Genomic DNA, 23,157 nt, shown 5'->3' on the forward strand with positions numbered 1-23,157 from the left:
AATTGAGGTACACAAAGTTGCAGTGAACCAGAACTTCTTTTTACTTAACAGTTCAACTATGTACAGTCTTCAGTTAGTTCCATATGTATAATGTTGAATACAGGCAGGCTTCATACAAATGGCAGGCAAAGTCTTTGCAAGATACTAGGGGGAATAACACTTACAGATCAGGCTGTACTTTCCTCAGATCCTGTCTGGCTTTCACCAAGGCCCGTATGCCCTATTGCTGGCTTTATCCTTGGGTAGGGAAAACTTCCTCTGGTATATATCTTCTTGCTGTAAATATCCTACTGCCCTTCAGCTTTTTATTTGGCTGGATAAAAGTGGCTCTGCTCTGTACTTTTAAAGGTGATATATATCCTCAGGAGGTAACTTCTTCCCCTGGATTAACTTCTGAGCCTCTCTTGCTCAGGAACCTCAGGCAGGCTAGCCTGAGCTACTTAGCCTCCTGGATTAGACTGAACTAACTCTTTCCTGTCTGGGCCTAACTATATATACTAGGGGGTTCCCTAGCTCCCTCTACAGCTTGGGAGGAGAAACTACACCCCTAACAGGCCTGGTACACAGGAATTAACATGGCATTACACATTACAATGCAATATAAAATACAATAGCAATTTCCCACAGGAGGTGGGGCAACATGACCCTTTGTAGTGCCCACCCTTACGTAGTGGGACACTCCACACACGACCGTTGTTGTGTTCCATTCCGCAAAATGGGGTTCTGTTGTTCCGTGATCCGTTTCCATTTTTGTTTCCGTGTGTCTTCCTTTATTTTTGGAGGATCACCAGACATGAAGGAAAGTTAAAAAAAAATCTAAGACAGGTTTGCCATGCAAATGATAGGAAAAAAACGGACGCGGATGACAATCTTGTGTGCCTCCGTGTTTTTTAGCGGTCCCATTGACTTGAATGGGTCCGCGAACCGTTTTCCGCGAAAATAATAGAACAGGTTATATTTTTTGGACGGACTGGAACCACGGATCACGAACGCGGATGACAAACTGTGCATTAGCCGAGTTTTCAACGGACCCATTGAAAGTCAATGGGTCCGCAGAAACTCACGAAAAACGGAACAACGGACACGGAATAAAACTACGGTCGTGTGCATGAGGCCTTATTAGGTGTGGCTCTCCAGGTGTTGCAAAGCTACAATTCCTAGTATGCCATGACAGCCAGTTGAAGGTCATTGCCCTAAAGAACGGCTCAGGATTTCATTTTGCTACCTGGCCCCGATCACTCCTTCCATCCAGCTTCTGGACGAGGAATCCTACATGCTCTCAGCTTTGAGTGTCCCATTCTCAATCTTCTTCAGATTCAGATGAATTCCATTCATAGATCTCAGAACTATCTGACAAACTTTCTGGGGTTCATTTTCGGGGTCTAGTATCAGTTGAAATCTCTGTAATATAAGAGCCACGGCCACCTTCATCTCATTCATTGCAAAGTTCTGTCCAATGCAATTTCTGTAACAGAAAAATAATCTAGTTTCTTATCTGAGCAGATTTACTACCATTTTACATTTTCATTATTGCACATTTGACTTAAAGTGAAAATCTGGCCAAAAGCTAGCTTGCCTTGGTAGAGCACAAAAGTATCCGTTTTATGTTATGTTTCCATGTGGATCTGAATGGGGTTGTTCTTCACCAAGCCCATGGATTTCTGCCAACCTCATTCAGATGAAATGGGACAGTTACATAATTTTTTTTTTGCAAGAAATCTGCCCTGTGTGAATTCAACCCAATAAAAGATAAATAGCAAGTGACTGCAAAATTACTTGCCAATTGCCTTTAGAGCAAAGTGATGCTCTATTGCTCTGCAACGTCAGAAGGTGACATAGGATTAAAATAAACATTTTAAAGAAAGGCAGAATCGTGGGTTTCTGGAATAAAAGGTTTTTACTATATTTTTATTAATTCACGCTTAATATTCTGGAAGAGACAGTGCAAATCATTGTCCTACCTAAAACCAGCTGCGAAAGGAAGAAAGGCATGGGGGTGTCTGCCTGCTGAATTCTCCACAGAAAACCGCAGTGGGTCAAACACCTAAATATTAAAAACAAATGAAAGACAATGGAGGTTTGGACAATTCATATATACTATATATATATATATATATATTTTTTTTTTTTACATATATTATATTGATGAAGATTTACTTTACTAACAAAAGCTGCCTGTATATACAGATAGAAGCTCAATATAGATGACTCTGCCCACAGGTAGCTGTACCTGTAATAAAGGGGCGCATTCACACGACCGCGCTTTGTTTTGCCACCTGTGCGCGCTCCGCAATTTGCGGAACGGAACAAGCGGCCCATTATAGAAATGCCTATTTTTGTCGGCGATTGTGGGTAAGAATAGGACATGTACAAACGGAGAATACAAATGTGATCGTACTCTATATCCAGCATTCTGCCCTGCCTCCATGCTGGATGAGACATTGGTGTACATTTTGGCCAAAGCGTAATAAGCCACTCACCACGTCAAGGTCGCCTCTATTGAGTGGTCCCTAACACTAGTTACTACCTGTTTATGGGCCATGACAGCCACACAAAGTCCAGGGAATGCAGGTCAGCGTGCACGCCAAGCACACTCTGCTTTTAACCCCGTCCGGTGCCATTACAGCTTTCATCGGATCCAGGGATGCAAGTACCAACATGCATGCTGAGCCCACCATATACTTCTCCTGGAGCCAAATGGCTACTGGTAGGTTCTATATAAGCAGACTCAGTTTTATACTGACTTTAAAACCAGCCTCCAGGACAGATTGACTGGTCAGGTGTGCTTGACTGAAAGGAGATCGCACACCCAAAATTTTTTTCTTTGTAGTATGTATTGGAGGAGTGGCGATCTCCATGCAGTCATGCACACCTGACCAGTCAATCTGTCCTGGAGGCTGGTTTTAAAGTCAGTATAAAACTGAGTCTGCTTATATAGCCAAAATGTACACCAATGTCTCATCCAGCATGGAGGCAGGGCAGAGTGCTGGATATAGAGTGCGATCACATTTGTATTCTCCGTTTGTATATGTATTTCGCCATAGTGATCTGCACCTATATATAGGTTGTGCTGACTCAATTCCCCCAAAAAATTTCTAAGAATAGGACATGCTCTACATTTTTTGCAGGGCCGCGGAATGGAACATCAGATGCAGAGATAGCACACGGACTGCTGTCCACATCTTTTGCAGCCCCAATGAAATGAATAGGTCCGCACCCATTCCGTAAAATTGTTGAACGGATGCAGACCCATTTATACGGTCGTGTAAATGAGGCCTAACTAGGTGCACTTACATTAAAAGGGTTTTCCAGGACTTCTATATCCTTACCATAGGTCATCAATATCAGACCGGCAGGGGTCCGACTCTCAGCACTGTGTAGTGGCTGCGCCTGGTTACTGCAGCTCCGTTCCATACAAGTAATTAGGCAGAAAGCTGCAGTTACCAGGCACAACCACTACACAGTGTATGGAGCTGGGCTTGGATCCAGTGCTCAGCAATCAGTTGATCGGCAGGGGTGCTGAAAGTCGGACGGTCGGACCCCCACCAAGCTGATGTTGGTAATCAATATAAAAGTCCTGCAAAACCTCTAAGTCATTTGTCCCCTTTTAAGCATCATAAACGTACCGCACTAGAGTTAATCTGCATAAAAGTTGAGTAACCTTTTTATAGGCACCAAACTCCGTAGAGTAGTCTGAGGAAAGACAAACCCTCTTACTACTATTATAATCGCTCAGTTAAGGTGTCCGTGGGCAGGCTTGTTTGACTGCTTCCAATCAGTATTGCAGCATTGTGAATGCAGCTCTGCAGTACATTACAGGCTGTAACTCAAAATTAGCAAAGAAACAAGCAATGAACTTTTTGTGTACACATTGGGCCACATTTGCAAAGCAGATCAGAACAGTTTTTGGTATAAACTATATCACCAATGTTGATGTGCACATTTTGTGGTGTGACTATGCTTGCTCGTAACAGGTGTAGATTACATGTGCCGAACACTGGAGACTATGAACCAAATCTATTAAAGGGGTTGGCCAGGATTTTTATACTGATGACTAACCTCAGGAGCACTGCTCCCATTAGGGGCTCATGCACAGGAATGTATTTATTTTCCGTGTCTGTTACGTTTTTTTTTTTTTGTGGCCCGTATGTGGAATCATTCACTTTAATGTGGCTGCAAAGAAAAACGGAAATGACCTGTGCATTCCAAGTCCATATGTCCGCATGGCCTTTCCGCAAACAAATAGAACATATCCTATTATTGTCCGCATTATAGACGGGGATAGGACTGCTCTATCAGGGGCCAGCCGTTCTGTTCCACAAAATGCGGAATGCACACGGCCAGTATTCGTCTTTTACGGACTGCAAAGCATCCAACAGTTGTGTGCATGAGTTTTAAAGCTGTGTAGTTCCGGCTACTTGGGAACAGCTGATTTGCGGAGGTGCAGGTGATGGATCCCTGGCGATCAGATACTGATGTTATTGATGGTAAGTGTTATGCCAGCAGCCTGTGCCCGCTGCTCTCCCACTTCTTTGGATTAGCATGGTCACCTATTCTGTCTATTGCCCCGCCATTAGCAGAACTGAGTGCAGGCATTCCATGGTGCTTGTCCCACTGCAGGCTGCGCTTTTCCATTAGGTCCTCCTGCACACATGCACTTACCAGCTCTAAAAGGGCCAAGCATGCACATCCCTGTTTGTCTCAGCCAATGGATGGACATTTCAGGTTATTTAAAAGGTTTTTCCAGGACTTTAATACTGATGCTCTGGGTAGGTCATCAGTAGGGATGAGCAAACTTATGTTTTAGAAGTTCGGGTTACCGCAGAATTGTGTTATGGGCCCCGTGACCACGAACCATAAGTTATGGTCCATGGTCACAGGATCAATGCGAACTTCTAAAACAGAAGTTCGCTTATCCCTAGTCATCGGGTTACTGATGACTAGGGATAAGCGAACTTCTGTTTTAGAAGTTCGCATGGATCCTGTGACCACGGACCATAACTTATGGTTCGTGGTCACGGGGCCCATAACACAATTCTGCGGTAACCCGATGACTGTGGATAGGTCATCAGTTATTAACTCTCAGAAAACCTTCCCCTGGGGAGGGTGCCTGAGCTTTAGGTTTTCTAGTTGCTAGTACCTATTAAAAGGTGTGCTGTGACCTCTGCCTGTCTTCCAACTCTGATTCTCCACTCCTGACCTTAGCCTGTTTACCGTACTAACCTACAGCTGCCTGACCTGACCATAGAATAGTTTTACGGATTCACACAAACACTGCTAGCCCTGGCCATGTCTTTTTCCTGACTAACAGTATTGCCTGATCCCTTGGTGCTCCCCATCAGAGTCTCTGACCCTAGTGGATCAACAACCAACCACACCGGGAATATTACAAGAGGTAGTGGCCTGGTGGCTCCCCTGCAGCAAAGTTTAGATCCCTGTATTATGGTTAAAAGCCTGGAAACCCCCAGAATAAACACATTTAGGTCTAGCCCTAAGTCATGGGTTCTGTAACAGTATAAATCCTGGACAACCCCTTTAAACGATGTATGCCTTTTACTACATTTGACAAAAATTCTTGCAATTACGTCCTGGTGTAAAAAAAATAAATAAATAATAATAATAATAAAATAAAAATGTTTTAGTAAATGTCAGCCTATAGCGATAAATAAGCCTTTAAAGGGAGCCTGTCACATAAATCTCACTAATATAACTAAGACTAATATCCAGTTTTTCAAAGAGCCCAAGCTGTCTGCTCCTCCCCAACCTCTCAAAGCTTCGTCCCCTCTCCCCTGACGTTGCAATGCAGGGGAAGAAGCCCTGGGAGGTTAGCGGAGGAGCAGACTGCGGAAAAAGGGGGCTGCTTGGGCACTTTGAAAAAGAAAGCCCGCCTAGGTGGGCACTTAAGAGCAGTTTTTCCTGGACTTTTCCTGAATATGGAATAAACACAAAGATTACATAAAAATGCTTTTACAACTTTCTGATGGATATTGCTGGCAGTTCTTAAACTGACTTTACGTGACAGGCTCCCTTTAATGATGTAGTACCACCTTTAGTGGTTCAGTGATGATCAGACTTTTCATTACCTCTGGGTCTTTCCAGAAATATGGCGATCTGTTTATGCAGTAAATGCTCAGGATAATCCTCGCTCCTGACAGAAATAAGAAAAATACAAATTGATTTTCATGTAAAGAAAAAAGTAACCCAATGGAAATCATATATAAAACAGTCCAGTTGTCCTTATGGGACCCAGCACATAACACAGTGAATACTGCAGAGATTCCAAAAAATAAATGTACTGAATCTGACACCTAGTGGTCTTATGTGGTACTGCAACAAAAAAACAAAACAAAAAAACTATTGGATATTCTTAGCACCTATTGTGTGACTGTCCATTAGTCTTTTATTAGTCTATTACTGATTACAGCAATTAACCCATTTAGAATCAAGTTAACATTTTTTGGGCGCTATGCTGTGTACGTTTTGGTGGTTTGAAAGAGTTTGGCTGGATGGAGTATCTGCCTTATGCCTTTGTAGTAAAGGTCAGTGATCTCTGTAAGTGGACAGTTCAGAATAAAGTAATTCAATTTTATCTATAAGGAAGTTTGAAAAAACAGATTGCAGAATGATGTTGACTAAGGGCATACTTTAATGGGCATGTTTAAATATAGATTGCGGGGTGCCGATGTCTTCTTATGGCAGCCAGGGCCCTATTGAAGCCCCTCAGTGATTGCTCATCAGGCTATGCCAGAGGCGCAGCCCCATTCTGTCAGTATCGTACTGACAGTATAATACACTGTACTGCATAAGTAAAAGCGATCAGTGGATCACATGTCAAAGTTCCCTTGTAGGGCTAATAAGTGTTAAAAAGAAGTTTTATTATAAAACATACACCTTTTGCCATTGAAAATGCCACGTATTTGGCATCGCCACGTCTGTAACAACCCTCTCTATACAATGGACGCAGTAATGAAACAAAAAATAAAATAAAAAAAAACAATGCCGGGCGTGCTGTTTTTGCATAAAGCTGGAGAAGGCTGCGGCGCTACTGTCAGCACCAGTGCCTTCTCAAACAGCTGATTGGCAGGGATCCCGGGTGTCAGATCCTCACCGATCAGATACTGATGACCTATCCAAAGGATAGGTCATCAGTAAAAAACTTTTGGAAAACTCCTCTAATCATCAATAAAAACAAAATTAAAAAAAGGGATTAAAAAGTCTTATGTACCCCAAAATGATACCAATTAAAACTACAAGTCACCCTGCAAAAATCAAGCCCTCAGGCAGCTCTGTAGAAAGAAAAATTATGGGGGTCATTTATTAAGCTGAAATATACGGCTATGTTAGGCGTCTTTCAGGCGCAGATTGCGACGCAACAGCTAGTTGTGCTGCAATCTGTGACTTCTCCCTGGTCATGCCAGGTCTAAAATAAATGGGCGTGGGAAAGGAACAGGTCAGGAGGCCCATCTCATTCATCATTGTCTACACCTATCTAAGGGTCCATTCACACGTCCGCAATTTCGTTCCCATTTTGCGGAACGGAATTGCGGACCCATTCATTTCTATGGGGCAGAACGATGTGCTGCCTGGACACGGAATTGCAATCCCGTTCCCGAAAAAAATAGAACATGTCCTATTCTTGCCCGCAACTGCGGACAAGAATAGGCATATTCTATTAGTGCCGGCAATGTGCGGTACGCAAAATGCAGACCGCACATTGCCGCTGTCCGTGTTTTGCGGATCCGAAAGAGACGTTACGGACGTGTGAATGGACCCTAAATGTAAGACAGCTAGGAAGTTGTCTTACATTTAGACTGGCGCTGGATGCACCGAAGTTATGGAGAGGCCGGCACCTCTTTATAACTTTGGCAGATCCACCGCCAGCTATAGGGGATATTAAGACCGGCGTCTAAAATGCCAGTCTTAATAAATGTGCCCCATGTGTCTTGGGATGCAGCGATGCAAAAACATATTTTTTTTTTAAAAGGGGTTTTTATTGTGCAAAAGTAGTAAAACTCTATTTACTATATGTATTTGGGATTGCTATAATCGTACGGACCCAGAGAATAAATGAACCATGTTCATTATGGCAAAAAATGAACTCTGCAAAAATTATAGCGTAAGAACTCAGTGACAGTATTAGTGTTTTTATCCCATGCCCCAGAAAGAGTTAATAAAAATGAATAATTAGGTATTGTGTACCCCAAAATTGCACCATTAAAAACTACAAATTTTCCATCAGAAAAGAATCCCTCATATGGCTACATAGACGGATAAATAAAAAAGTTGAAAAGCGACGATCAAAAAATTCAAAAACTGTAAGGCCTTACGCACACGGCTGTTGTGCGGCCGTTCTGTTCATTGGGGAACGCAATTTGCGGTCCCCAATGCACAGGCAACATCCGTGCGGCGGCCGGGACGGATCGAGACCCGTTCAACTTGAAAAAATTAAACTAGAGTATTTGCACTGAAATCATACTTTAAGAAAAGAAAAACACTGACCTTCAGGAAGACTCCGTCCATCACAGAACGTGATCGGTTTGCTGAGTTTCCGTGCAACTCCAGGAACTGGTGGATAAACCCGCAGGCTCTCTTTAATGCACATGGTAGTATAGGAGATCTTTCCCAGGTCTTCCCTATTGAGACATTATGAATAGCAACAATCAAGCTGTAACCTTAACCCCTTCCCCTCTGTATGCACTTGGGGTCTTAGTGACCAAGCGTTCATTTTTTCATCTTCGCATTCCAAGAGTGATATCCTTTTATTTTTCCATTGATGTAACCATCTGAGGGCTTGTTTTTTTTTTTTTACGGGTCAAGTTGTCGTTTTTAATAGGACTATTTTGTGGTACACAAAAAACGTATTGATTAACTTAAAGGGGCTGTCTCACTTCAGTAAGTTGCATTTATCATGTAGAGAACGTTAATACAAGCCACTTACTAATGTATTGTTATTATCCATATTGCCTCCATTGCTGGCTGGATTCATTTTTCCATCACATTATACACGGGTTGTTTCCATGGTTATGACCACCCTGCAATCCATCATTGGTGGTCGTGCATGCACTTTATAGTAAAAAGCATCAGCCTCTCTGGTGGCCGGACCATGGGAGCGCACATAGGATGGTGCTTTTTCCTATATTGTGTAAGCACGACCACCACTGATGGATTGTAGGGTGGTCTGTAACCATGGAAACGAGCAGTGTATAATGTGATAGAAAAATGAATCCAGCCAGCAAAGCATGCAATATGGATAATAATAATAATACAATTCTAAGTGCCTTGTATTAACTTTCTCTACATGATAAATGCAACTTACTGAAGTGAGACAACCCCTTTAACTCTTTCTGGGGTGGATGGGAAAAACAGCAATAGTGCCATTGGGTTTTCACATTCTAAATGTTGCAACATTCATTGGGCATAAATAACATGATAACTTTATTCTCTGGGTCAGTATGATTACAGCAAAGATATATAACGTTTTACTACTTTTGCACAATAAATACCACTTAATTTTTTTTTTACCCATGTGTAATGACCCGGAGTGCCATTACCACTCTTTTTGGCACCTTGCTACTGTCTCCTATGTGCTAATACCTGTCATCTAATGTATTTCATGTCATTCCAGAATAATGTGCACATTTATTCCCTGTAACTGTTATAGTTCATGTAATGTGCCTGGTCCGCCAGCAGGTGGAAGCAAACACTTGGCAGAGCACTAGCAGAGTCTGGAACTTTTCCTTCCAGTCTCTATCCCTCTCTCAGAGAGAGGAGGAGTTTAGTGTTAGTGAGTCAGTCTAGCCTACCCCATCCTGGGGAAAGTTTGTATGTTGGCTAGCAGAGCACAGCCTGCTCTGCTAGGCCCAGAGGCCCTGCCTCTAAAGTGCATTTTGGTTGCATGTTCCCTCCTGGGCTTGCATTGCCTTCATCCACCATAAAGCTAGAGCTTGAGGTACTCGAAACCAGGACAAGAAATTCCTAGGATTGCGTACAGTAATAGACAGACTACTATTGCTAACATAGCTGAGCTGAGATAGCTAAACTAAGGATACAGCAGAGAGGAGTTTGCTTGCAGAGAGAGTATTTGCCTACTGAAACCTATTGGAAACCAAGATAAGTCTGGAAACTGTATGGATTACCGTTTATGCAAAGTAAAGCAACTGTTCAACTGTTTACCAAGTCCGGACTCAACTTTGTTCTACCCCATCCAAGTTATCAACCCCTTTTGCACTGCTTCAGACAACCATGTCTGGAATCCACCCATATTCAGGTAGGAGCACCGTGACAAAGGGCTACAAAACATCTCCAGGGATATTGTGGCCTATTTAACACCACTTTGGCCTTCCTACACTGAGTACCAACATTACCATCTACAAATGGGACTCCATGTCCTCGTTGCTTAACTGCAACTGGCATTACGTTTACTTGCTCTACAAGAGGGACATATTTAGCAGAAACCACCTAAGGGGCAAGGGATGCCCCAGACGTTGGGATTGGGGCGCTGCTACCAAGTGGCATCACGATCGCGGCCGTTGCACACAACTTTTTTATTTTTCTTTCTACAGAACTGAGTGAGGGCTTGATTTTTGTGGGACCACTTGTAGTTTTCATTGGCATCATTTTGGGGTACATAACACTTTTTGATCGTTCTTTTCAGATGCAGCTATACCAAATATGTGGATGGGGGCATTTTTGCATTTTTTTCGATTAAAAAGCTTTTTTTCCATGGAAAAAGGTGTATTTTTTAACATAGAATTTTTACATTTAATGAAACTGTTTAAAACTTTTTTTTAACCATTTACTAGTCCCACAAGGGGACTTTAAAAGGCAATCTTTTGATCGCTTCTATAATACATTTGTAATGCTAATGCAGTACAAATGTATTATACTGTCACCAGCTGCTAGGAATATACTGCAGGCAGGCACAGTATCTCAATACCAGAAAAAAAACGTTTCCGTTTAGTCTTCATGCATTCTGAATGGAAAGAGATCCATTCAGGATGCATCAGAATGTCTTCCGTTCCGTCAGCATTCTGTTTTGTGACCGGTCATAAAAACGGGAAAAAGGGATCTGGCACTGAAAACAATGTAAGTCAATGGTGACAGATCAGTTTTTTTAAGAGCCTAAAAAAAACGGATCCGTCACCCATTGACGAATCAGTTTCTTTCTGTTTTCATTTCACACAACCACACCCTAATGGAATGGATGCCTCCTGATGTGAAAAATCAAAACGGATCCGTTTAATGCCGGTATTGACATCCCCTGCCGGATCTCAATACTGGAATTAACAACAATGCAAGTGCGAAAGTAGCCTTAGAAATGTATGAATGGTGTGCGGAGCCTGGTCGCTGGAGAAGATGGAAGCGTGAAGCCACAGCTCCTCTGTACCCAAGCACTATAGACCCAAAAAAAAGCAAGTGACCAGACCCATCATGGTCAAATACGGGAGAGAGAGAGGTGATGACTCTCTGGACACCTCTAGACCCCACAAAGGCCAACAAGATACGCAGAGATTCTTCAAAAAGAAAGGTGTGCACTCACAAGGAGTTGGATCCAATATGGCCGCGGGATCAACGGCCTCGGCAAATGCAGCTGAAGACTCGGAGCCAGAGAGCGCGCCGGAGATAGAAGAGAAGGAATCGGATAGCACCAACATCTCCAAGGCCTTCCTTACTAAAGCCCTGGAGCAGGCACTAATACCGGTGATGGTGGAACTATCGGACATTAAGTCAGAGCTTATACAACTGGGCCACCGGGTGGAGAGCCTGGAGAATACGGCCACGGAGATTGTGGCGCACTCCACAGCCCTGGCCGGCCATGTGGCGACCCACACTGATGAAATCAACAGGGCTTTAACTCTGATTGAAGACCAGGAGAACCAGAGCAGAAGACAGAACATCCGTATCAAAGGAGGCCTTACACAAGGTGGTGATGGAAGTGTTCGCAGACCTGGTGGGCCAGGAGACGGCTCAGTCAATTATAATTGAACGTATTTACTGGACACTGAGACCAGTGCTAAAACCCTCGGATAGGCTGCGGGATGTGGTTTGTGGCCCATTGTCCTATGTGCACAGCGCGTATTCTGACTGCGGCCAGAGAAAGAAACCAAATTACATACGAGGGGGCAGAACTGGTGATTTATCAGGACATAGCTCCATCTACACTAGCCAAAAGGTGCCTCCTGAGACCGCTATAGGAGGCTCTCCGACCTGCAAAGATTCCATATACCTGGCTCTATCCTTTTGGTCTTTCCATCCTTAAAGGGAGCAGACGCATAGTCATTCACAGTCCAGAGGACCTAGAGAAAGCATGGCTAGTGCTGGATTTGCCACCGATTGAAGTTCCTTCCTGGCTGCCAGTGATTCTCACTACCTAACTGCCCGCTCTCCCTCGCCAGGACCCATGGAGCAAAGTTAGCAAGCACAAGTCTCCCAAGCCTGCCAAACCATAAGGCAAGATGGCGATGCAGCCGACATGAAGCTCCTGCAGGCCCAATACTGCTGAGTGGGAGATCAGGGATGCTGTCCTGGGGGAACTTTGATGCGGGAGTCTTTTGAGTTTTGACATACCAGGGTATGGGGTGAGGGGGACCGCAAAAGACTGGTCAGGATGATCTGCCATTGGGATGAAGATTGGGCCCAATGGGGCCACGAGTCTCCCCCTCCCCTGCGTCTTTCTCCTGCAATGCTTATAGCCTGTGGAGAGAACTGTATAGGTAATTTAGCCTTGGAGCCCGATTATACGAGGACCGTTGTCTGCGGCATCATTTGCCTCCAGCTCAGGATTAATGCATTTTTCATTTTTTGTTCTTGTTTGCCCTTTTTTTCCTTTTCTCCTACTTTCCTTATATATCTTATATGCTCCCATCTTTGTTATTCAGACATAGAAGGACTATAAGCTACCTGTGAGCCTTAGAGGGCCATGCTCTCTTAGGCACTAACTGTTGAGTTGAGACTAGCTTGGTCACAAAGAGGGTCATCCTCAACTGTCCCATAGTGGACATGACTACCTATGATTGTCCAGGCTGGTCGTTAATATCCGGGTCACAAGTTAAATCTCTGTTTTTTCCTTTCACATAGTTCGGGTGGAGGTGTAGCTTGCCAGCTAAGACCTGTCCTAGGGTGCTAACATAGCTTATATGTTTATACAGCTAAACCTGCCAATAACCTTAATACAGTTCCTATGTTTGTGTGTTAAAGACAAAAGCAGAGTTATTTATAGTGACTTCATGTTTGGATGTCATAAAACTGTTATATATTGTGTTCACAGAAGCAGAAAAGATAATATGCCTTTAAGATTCATTATATAATGTAAGGTAAGCTCAATGACACAGCAGAAACAACAGAAAGCATACTAAACTGTTGCTGCTGGGCAGGAGTCTTGACCAATCAAAGCCAGCCTCACACACAGCCTGTGTGGGAAATCCCCCTAGCAGGAGCTGCTAGAATCATTACACCAGAGGAGAGAAGCTGAACAGACATTTACTCCACTAAGAGCTGTGTTTTATGGAAGCAGAGAGGCCAAAATAGGTATTTAAAACAGTTATATAATGTTCCTACTGTTAATATAGTGATTAGAACTGTATACTGAACTGGTTATATGTATGTTTACTTACAGTTGAACCCTACAAACGAACTACTGAGCCATACAATCATATAATCCAAACAAATTGCATAAAAATGCGAACTGCTCATACCAAATCATAAGCAACTGTATAGAGCAAACTGCAAAACCAAGTAGAGCAAGTGAACTATTGGTTCACATCAAATATACCTCTCATAGAGATCATAAAGTGCTTAAATAACTTAAAGTGAGAGTACAGATACTCAAGAGAGAAATATATCCAGATTGAACAGTTGAACCACCATCTTATGCATATATTGCCATTTTGTGATATCTTTTCAACATGTGTTATGTACATGGACTATCTGCTGCGGAGGCGGTAGTATTATATATGAAGAAAAGTTGAAGCTAATAAAGAAGTTATTTGAAGCATTTGGTGTGCTCTTTAAACCTACTGTTTCCATAGAATAGCACTAGAGGAATTACAGAGTAATAGACAGTCTGGTTAGACAAAAAGGCAGAGATATCAAAATTCTTCTTATGCCACAGCGCAAAAGGCACTTCATAGTGCTGCGCCTGCCACAGGAGGTGTTTGGGTATAGGGCTAGGCCGTTGTTTAAAGTACTTTACCCCCGATTACAACTCTCCCCCCACCATTAATCAGACGTTTGCTTGTATTAGCATTGACCATTTCAGGGTCTTTGGGCTTAGAGCCTGTACAGAGTTCCTGGAGGCCGAGATTTGGTATTGTCTTGTACCGGCCCCAGTATATCTAGGAACTCTTGATTTCTGTATAGTTTGGTTAGAGTGCTACCTTATACCTGCCCACCCTATTCCTTCCTTTTTGTCTATCTTACCTTCCTCCCTCCCTAGGGACTGGGTTCTGCTGACCCTCTGGCCCATCCCTAAGCCCAGACCCTGTACTGGCACATATCTTTTTACTAACAAGGACCCTATCTGGGAAGGGTTTATTTATTACTTAAACACTATTGCCTACTCGGCTATCTAACCACTCTTGTCCCAGACTAATAAAACATAACTTTTACTTATTCATGTTTAAAAAACTAAATAAATATTGTGAGCTACCTATAGGGTTAAAACACTGTACCCCATGAGGCTTACTGTATATAAAGGATCACTGGGTGTATGAGTTGGCTGGAGTGCACTAACACCGCTCAGTCATACATCATATTCCCAGTTGTATAAACAGATTCAAAAAATGCCTGATAACTGCTTGGCCCCCATGTCTGGGGAATAACACACCAAGGTTAGATAAACTTGAAGGTACCATATATTGTGGTATCAGGCACACAAAAACACTGTAAGATCACAGTAGGGTCAGCAAGTTAAAAAACCTAAAAAACCTTTTGGGGGGCGGACGTTAGGTTTTTTAACTTGCTGACCCTACTGTGATCTTACAGTGTTTTTGTGTGCCTGATACCACAATATATGGTACCTTCAAGTTTATCTAACCTTGGTGTGTTATTCCCCAGACATGGGGGCCAAGCAGTTATCAGGCATTTTTTGAATCTGTTTATACAACTGGGAATATGATGTATGACTGAGCGGTGTTAGTGCACTCCAGCCAACTCATACACCCAGTGATCCTTTATATACAGTAAGCCTCATGGGGTACAGTGTTTTTAACCCTATAGGTAGCTCACAATAATTATTTTGGTTTTTAAACATGAATAAGTAAAAGTTATGTTTTATTAGTCTGGGACAAGAGTGGTTAGATAGCCGAGTAGGCAATAGTGTTTAGGCACATATCTTTGAAACTGACAGCTACACGCCGGGAGAGCATCTCACCTAGGACACAGATGGCTGATATATTGCTTACCACTTTTAATGTGAAGGGACTGAATTCCCCTAATAAGAGGGGTCAACTTGCACTTACCTTACGTAAGCTTAAGTCCCAAATAATCTTCCTGCAGGAGACCCATTTCAAGCAAGGGAGAATCCCGAAGTTACACTTACACCCATTTAGACAATGGTTCCATAGCTGCCATCCATCCTCCGCGTCCAAAGGTGTGGACATTGGATTCAACCACACAGTACCTTTTGTATTGCATCAGCAGCTGGCAGATGCGGAGGGCAGATTGCTACTTTTAAAAGGGGAAATAGCTTCTAAGAAAATTACTTTTGCCAATCTATATGCCCCCAACGCTTCCACGGTGATCTGGCTTCTAAGTGCTCTGTAGACCCTGAAAGGGTTTGCGGAAGGCCCAGTTGTGATAGCAACGGATCTTAATCCAGTAATCAACCCACCTACCGACTCCTCGTCGGGCAAGTCCCATATCTCACAGAGCCATCTGAGTAAACTTCACAAGAAACTGCAAGAACTGAACCTCATTGATATTTGGCAACATCTCAATCCTATCACTAAAGATTACACGCTCTATTCTAACCCTCATGCATCCTTTCAGCAACGATCATATTTGAATCTCTACTTCTCTCCTACTGTTCTACAGTATGTCCAAGATAGGATCTATTACGATTTCGGACCATGCCCCCTGTGTGTCATCTCTCACGCTGACCTCCCTACCCCGCAGAAATTGAAATTGGAGACTGAATGAATCACTTCTACATAACCCCTGACACTGCGAGCAGATTTTCTATCTTCCTACTTCTACCTCAACGTCTCACCTGACTCTAAGTACCCGATTGTATGGGAGGCGCACAAGGCATTTGTGAGGGGAACCTTTATTGCTCTAGGCACTAAAGTGAAGAGGGATCAACAAAAAGCTATTGACTCCATATTAGCACAAATTGTAGCCATGAAAAGAATACACAAAAAAAATCTGCTAGCACTATGGCAAAGGCAGATCTGGCGATTCTTAGACTGGAGTTAAAGAAACTCATATCACAGAGAGTGGCGAAACATTTGCTCTACTTCCAACACAATATATGCCCATGGGAACAAGGGAACTAAGATGATGACCTCACTGTTGAAAAAAATAAAACATGTACAGCGCGCTGATCGGGCAGGTGCAGGAGCTGCGCCCACCTGATCAGCACCAGGGGTCCGGCAGTCACTGATAGCCGGACCCCTGCTGTATGCACCGGCATCAGTGAAAACACAGATGCCGGCGCATTAACCTTAGATGTGCCGCGGTCAGTGCTGACCCGGCATGTGCGATGTATGGGGCGGGAGGGAGCTGCCATCGGGTCCCTGCGCTGCTGTGACGGGGACCTGATGGCAGGGAAGGCAGCCGGATGCCTTCCTTAGGCATCGTGGCTGCCTTCCGTGACAGCCTGTGAGATCCAGCCCTAAGATAAATAAAAGTAGACATATTAGGTATTTCCACGTCCGTAACGACCTGCTATATAAAAATATCACATGACCTAACCCCTCAGGTGAACACCGTCAAAAAAAATGAAATAAAAACTGTGTCAAAAAAGCCATTTACATCACAAAAAGTGTAATACCAAGTGATCAAAAAGTCATATGCACCCCAAAATAGTGCCAATCAAACCATCATCTTATCCCACAAAAAAATGAGCCCCTACATAAGACAGACGCAAAAAACAAAAAAAATAAACAAACAAACCTAAGGCTTTCAGATTATGGAGACACTAAAAAATCTTTTTTAGTCATATTTGGTATTGTCGCTTTCTTTAACAACCTGCTCTATAACAATACCACATAATCTAACCTGTCAGATGAACATTGTAAATAACAAAAAATTAAAGGGGTGCCAAAACAGCTATTTTTTGTTACCTTGCCTCACAAAAAGTGTAATATAGAGCAACCAAAAATCATATGTACCCTAAAATATTACCAAAAAAACTGCCACCTTATCCCATAGTTTATAAAATGGGGTCTTTTGTTAGAGTTTCTACTCTAGGGGTGCATCAGGGGGTCTTCAAATGTGACATGGCAACTTAAAATTATGCCAGTGAAATCTACCTTCCAAAAAACATATGGCGTTCCTTTCCATCTGCGCCCTGCTGTGTGCCCGTACAGCAGTTTAGGGCCACATATGGGGTGTTTCTGTAAACTAAAGAATCAGGGCAATAAATAGAGTTTTGTTTGGCTGTTAACCCTTGCTTTGTTAGTGGAAAAAATGGATTAAAATGGAAAATCTGCCAAAAAAAGTGAAATTCTGAAATTTCATCTACATTTTCCATTAATTCTTGCGGAACACCTAAAGGGTTAACAAAGTTTGTCAAATCATTTTTGAATACCTTAAGGGGTGTAGTTTCTAAATCCGGCCATTTATGGGTGGTTTCTATTATGTAAGCCTCACAAAGTGAGTTCAGACCTGAACTGGTCCTTAAAAAGTGGGTTTTGGATTTGCTTCTAAACTTCTAAGCCTTCTAACGTCCGAAAAAAGAAAATGTAATTTACAAAATGATCCAAACATGAAGTAGACATATGGGAAATGTAAAGTAATAACTACAGTATTTTAGGAGGTATCACTCTCTGCTTTAAAAGCAGAGAAATTGACATTTTGAAAATTGCAAATTTTGGGGTATTGTTTATAAATAGAAAATTTTATTTTGACTCAAATTTACCACTATCATGAAGTACAATATGTGATGAGAAAACAATCTCAGAATGGCCTGGATAAGTAAAAGCGTTTTAATCACTACATAAAGTGACATGTCAGATTTGCTAAAAATGGACTGGTCCTTAAGGTGAAAAATGGCATGCTCCTTAAGGGCTTAAAGTGTAACCGTCATGTTTTCATGAAAAAAAAAATCAGTTTTAGCATGTTACTGCTGCAGCAGCATTATGCATAAAGCAATCTTTAGTTTCTTCACATACCACTGTATTCCTTGAGTTTTTCCCTTTGTTACAGCTGTTTAAACATTTACAATATGAGGACCTTCTCAAGATGGCTCCTCTGCCAGTTCTCTGAGGCCAAAACTGCTTTCCCTCACTTCACATACACACTTGCTGTAGCCAGCAGCTCCTTGCCAGCCAATCAGATTGGATTACTGAGAGACACGCCTCCTCACTCTGAAGCCTAATTAAAGTTCCCCTACAAAGTCGGAATTGTTAAATATTATGCTTTCTAAGGAGGAAACCACAAGTCTGAGCACCATTTCACCTTTTCCACTATCGAAAGGACCCCTGTTGCACCTCGGAATAAAAATCTCCAGTGACCTGCAGGAACTTTACACGGTTAATTATGCTCCCCTAATGGAAAGTGTGAAGGGGCTACTACAAAAATATGACATCCCTTTCCTATCCTGGATGGGACGCAAGAATGTACTGAAGGCTTATGTTTTCCTCAAGCTCATGTACATACTCCAGATAACTCCACGGTAACTCCTGGTCTCCACTTTTAGAGAATACATCAGCAAAATCAGAAATAAATGAAGGTACAACTTTAGTGGTTACAACAGAAAGAGATGTGCTAAGACAGTTGTCTATGCAATAATCACTCCCATCAAGAATCTGTCTCGCTTGCCAATCGATAGTAGGATTATGTTTGCTTAACCATGGTAAACCTAGCACCAACGGAGCAGGCAGATCCTCCAGCACAAAACATGAGATTAATTCTTCATGAAAATCACCCACTTTTAAACAGATGTCATTTTTTGAGTGAGTGGAGCGGAATCAATTGCAAACACCGAAATATTTTTGTCTAATGCACTTGCTGTCAAACCATGCATACGAACAAACTGACCATCAACTAGGTTAACCCCTGCCCCACTGTCAATAAACACCTTAATTTTCACAGTTTTGGAGTCTAGCGCCACCTCAGCAGACCGGAGAAATCGGATACTACCAGTAAACGACAAAAGTAAATTCTCAGATTCCCCACCCACACCACCCAGTGTGAGATGAGGATTAAACACTTTTTTTTTTGTTTGTTTTGTTTTCACCTTGACGCTGAACATAAGGACATACTTTAATAAAATGTCCCCTTTTTCCACAGAAAAAGCAGAGCCACCTCTGACGCCTAAATTTCTTATCCCCAGGTCCAGGGATAGCTCCCCCCAACTGCATAGGTTCGTCACTGGGCATCAACTCAACGGTCTCTCCCCCCAAAGTGTCAGAAGAGGCCATCACCTTATATAATATTACGTCCTGAGACTGAGAAACATTAGATCTTTCCCTCAGGCGTCTATCAAGACGTACAGCAAGGGACATAGCCGCCTCAAATGACTCAGGATATTTACGAAATGCCAAAGCGTCCTTCAGGTTCTCAGATAGCCCTTGACAGAATTGAAAAGAGCCCAAAACAGACATGTCAGGAGTGGCGACAGGTCCTCTTTAAGAACTGTCCTAGAGAGTATCACAGCCAAACTTAGTCACAAATTCATTGAAACCAATTACTATCTATGAGCTAGTAACACTTGAGTCCCACCACTCCACTGTGTCCCGATCTCCTAGGACCTCTTTGATCTCTTCTCGACACCTCTCCTGGTGCTCAGGGTGTTTTGCCAAGGCATATAATATCCATGAGATCCCACTGGCCGTTGTATCATGTCCCTCAAACATGAAGGTGTCCACCTCTGCCCGCAGGTCCTTATCCGAGAGACCATGACCATTCTCATCCTGAAAAGACATATAATCCAGTACAGTATTGCATTAGGAAAGTCCATACTACAAAACGGGGGCTCAGTTATCTCCAGCTATCTCCAGCACCATAGAAATGAATGGAACGGAGGCGCGCATTTCCGACCATGTCCATTTTAGAGGGGGAAGGGGGGGTTCTCTCCACAGGGTACAGGGCCGCTGGTCTTGTGATTAGTGGGGGTCCCAGCAGTAGGACTCTCACCAATCTAATAGGGAATAACTGGTTATAACCAGCTCACCCCTTTAAGGCCCTTTTACATGCGTCAATAATTGAGCAGATGTGCATTCATAAAGACACTTGTTCCCAATTGTTCGTAGAGTGACGAATGATCATTTGTCGCCCTTGCAATTTCCATTGGCTGGTCTGAATTTTCTTTAAATGAGCACAGATCTACTTGTTCTATGGTTGATTAGCCCTTCTTATGACTCTGCATTGGTCTATCTAAAAAGACCCTTGGTCAAAAATCCATTGGAGTAAGATGTACCGAAGTTATTAAAGGGGTTTTCTGGGTATTTTTTTTATTGATAGTCTATAATCTGGATAGGTTATCAATATCTCATCTGTGGAGGTCCTACACCAGGCACCCTCAACAATCAGCTGTTTGAAGAGTCTGCAATGCTCTGTGAGCGCTGTAGCCTCTTCCTAGGCCTGTGACGTCACGTTCATTGGTCATACAACCTAGTCGCAGCTCAGTCCCAGTCAAGTAAATGGTCCTGAGCTGCAATACCAAGCACAACCGCTATGCAATGGGTGGCACTGTGCCTGATACGGTGCAAGGCGGCCATGGCATTCACTGGAGTACCATTGCTTCTTCAAACAGCTGACCAACAGGGTGTCGGGTGTTGGATCCCCACCGATCAGATATCGATGACCTATCCTGAGGATAGGTCATCAATATTAAAACCCAGAAGATTCCATTAAGACATATATTTGACGATATGAGCTGGCATAGATTTTAGCTATAATTTACACCGTTTTTGGAAAAGAAGCATCAGTAGCAGCAAAGGCTGCAAATTTATGCACAAATTGCCGCTTATGCAAAAATGTGTGATTCTTGTATGCCAGAAAACTGCCTTTGATAACCCCCCAGTCCTTACCTTCGCACACAGAAGGACGTCAAGAAAATCCAAATGTCTCCTTTCACTGATTTTGTCCAATTGTTTCTCGCTGTTAAGCAACGTTTTCCGCTGATTAATGACTTTATCTGCAAGACAACCCACAGGGAAACTTTAGTTTGCACTAATTCAATAGATGGGAACGAAAGGTAGAGCTTCATGTCAACCATTATGGTTTCTGTGAAACTTCTTAGAGGGGAAATTTTAACAAGATGTCTATGAAATCATTATCTGGAGAAAATTTTAGTAGCGCCTATCAAAGCATAAAAAACATAAAATAGCTACACAAGTAATTGAAAGTTCAGGTAAGGGCTCCTTCACAAGACCGTGGTTCGGTTCTGCATCTGAGGCACATTTTTTGTGGCTCCGGTGCGGACCTATTCACTTCAATTGGGCTGCAAAAGATGCAGACAGCATTCCGTGTGCTGTCCGCATCCGTTGCTCCGTTCCGTGGCCCCGCAAAAATTATAGATCATGTCCTATTATTGTCCGTTTTGCAGACAAGAATAGGCATTTCTATAATGGGCCGTCCATTCCGTTCCACAAATTGCAGCAATTCGGCGGGAGAAAAAGGAGAAGGGAGAGGCGCTCATAGGGTGGTGGGTAGTAGTTATGTGGTTTGACGAAGTGGTTGAAGTGTGCTCACCTTTTGGTGTTGTGCAGGTACACGTGGAGAAAAAAGGGGGGGGGGTTTGGATGGTCGGTGCTGCCAGTACCCGTTCGGTCCCTTAGGTGGAGTTGCCAAGGACTCCTAGGGACTGTGAAGGAACAAATTGCTGGTTTGTGTGCGGATGCACACAGTAGGGTATTTGTTTGGCGCACAAAAGACGACCTCAGTCAGCGGACTTTTGATGAAATAGCTGTTTTTATTGTTCAGTAGACTTCTACTGAACAATAAAAACAGCTATTTCATCAAAAGTCCGCTGACTGAGGTCGTCTTTTGTGCGCCAAACAAATACCCTACTGTGTGCATCCGCACACAAACCAGCAATTTGTTCCACAAATTGCAGAAGGCACATGGGCGGCATCCGTGTTTTGCGGATCCGCAATTTGCGGACTGCAAAACACAGCACGTTCGTGTTAACAAGCCCTAAGGGTCCATTTAGACGTCCATAGTGTTTTGCGGTCCGCAAAACACGGACACCGCACATCGCCAGCACTATATAGAGAATTCCTATTCTTGTCCGCAGCTGTGGACAAGAATAGGACATGCTCTATTTTTTTGCGGAGCCGCTGTCCGCATCCTTTCCGGGCCCCATACGGACGTCTGAATGGACCCTAATAGTGATGTTCTGTATTCTGGATAGATTTGGATACATTATGTGTGTATAAACCTACCTGTATGTTCATGTGCTACTTTTAGTGCTCTCCGGAAGCGAAATCCATATGGGCTCAGGTTGTAGATGAGGTCATTATGATAAATGAAGTGACGAAACCTGTGATCTACCAGGTGCGAGAGCTCGTACACAGCTTTGATGTAGGCATTTTCACTGGCAAGACAAAAAGATGGTACCAATTCAACCACAGCAAAATATAGCCGTGCTTTTTATCCAGTCATTTGAAGACAGCTGAGCTGCAGCCCCAGATACAACCTGTGGTTAAGGGCTCATGCACACAAACGCAGACCACAGAACACGAATGCCACCCGTGTGCTTTCCGCAATTTGCGCAACGGTACGGGCGGCCTATTATAGAAATGCCTAATCTTGTCCACAAATGTTGGGTGTACGGAGATCCGTCTCCATACAGCATTAAAATGTGTGGCCTCTGATGAGGCGAAGTCAGTTATGCCTGATTTTTAAACTGGAAAACTATTTTGAAACTTGTTCTGAACTCGGCTTGGGTTCTGATTAGTAACTCGGAACTGAAGTTATTAAACCGAATTTTTGAGCAAAGCAACTTCGGATCTAGAATCCGAAGCTCGCTTCACTCATCCCAACTAGTAA

The 23,157-nt window shown here is 43.0% G+C and overlaps 1 protein-coding gene across 1 annotated transcript in view; it reads right to left on the minus strand.

Annotated features, from left to right (window-relative positions):
• Positions 1 to 1,120: 1,120 nt before the first annotated feature.
• The window catches only part of LOC120979129 (cytochrome P450 4A4-like), a 56,206-nt gene continuing 34,169 nt past the window's right edge, over positions 1,121 to 23,157 (minus strand). The window contains exons 6-12 of the mRNA XM_040407674.1: positions 22,551 to 22,702; positions 21,195 to 21,301; positions 19,885 to 20,075; positions 8,500 to 8,633; positions 6,084 to 6,148; positions 1,962 to 2,044; positions 1,121 to 1,465 (exon numbers count right to left, since the gene is read on the minus strand). Coding sequence (XP_040263608.1) covers positions 1,270 to 1,465; positions 1,962 to 2,044; positions 6,084 to 6,148; positions 8,500 to 8,633; positions 19,885 to 20,075; positions 21,195 to 21,301; positions 22,551 to 22,702 — 928 coding nt within the window. The 3' untranslated portion in view covers positions 1,121 to 1,269. The remainder of the gene's footprint in view (positions 1,466 to 1,961; positions 2,045 to 6,083; positions 6,149 to 8,499; positions 8,634 to 19,884; positions 20,076 to 21,194; positions 21,302 to 22,550; positions 22,703 to 23,157) is intronic.

This window comes from Bufo bufo, chromosome 9 (genome assembly GCF_905171765.1).
Source record: "Bufo bufo chromosome 9, aBufBuf1.1, whole genome shotgun sequence".
Classification (NCBI taxonomy): Eukaryota; Metazoa; Chordata; class Amphibia; order Anura; family Bufonidae; genus Bufo; species Bufo bufo.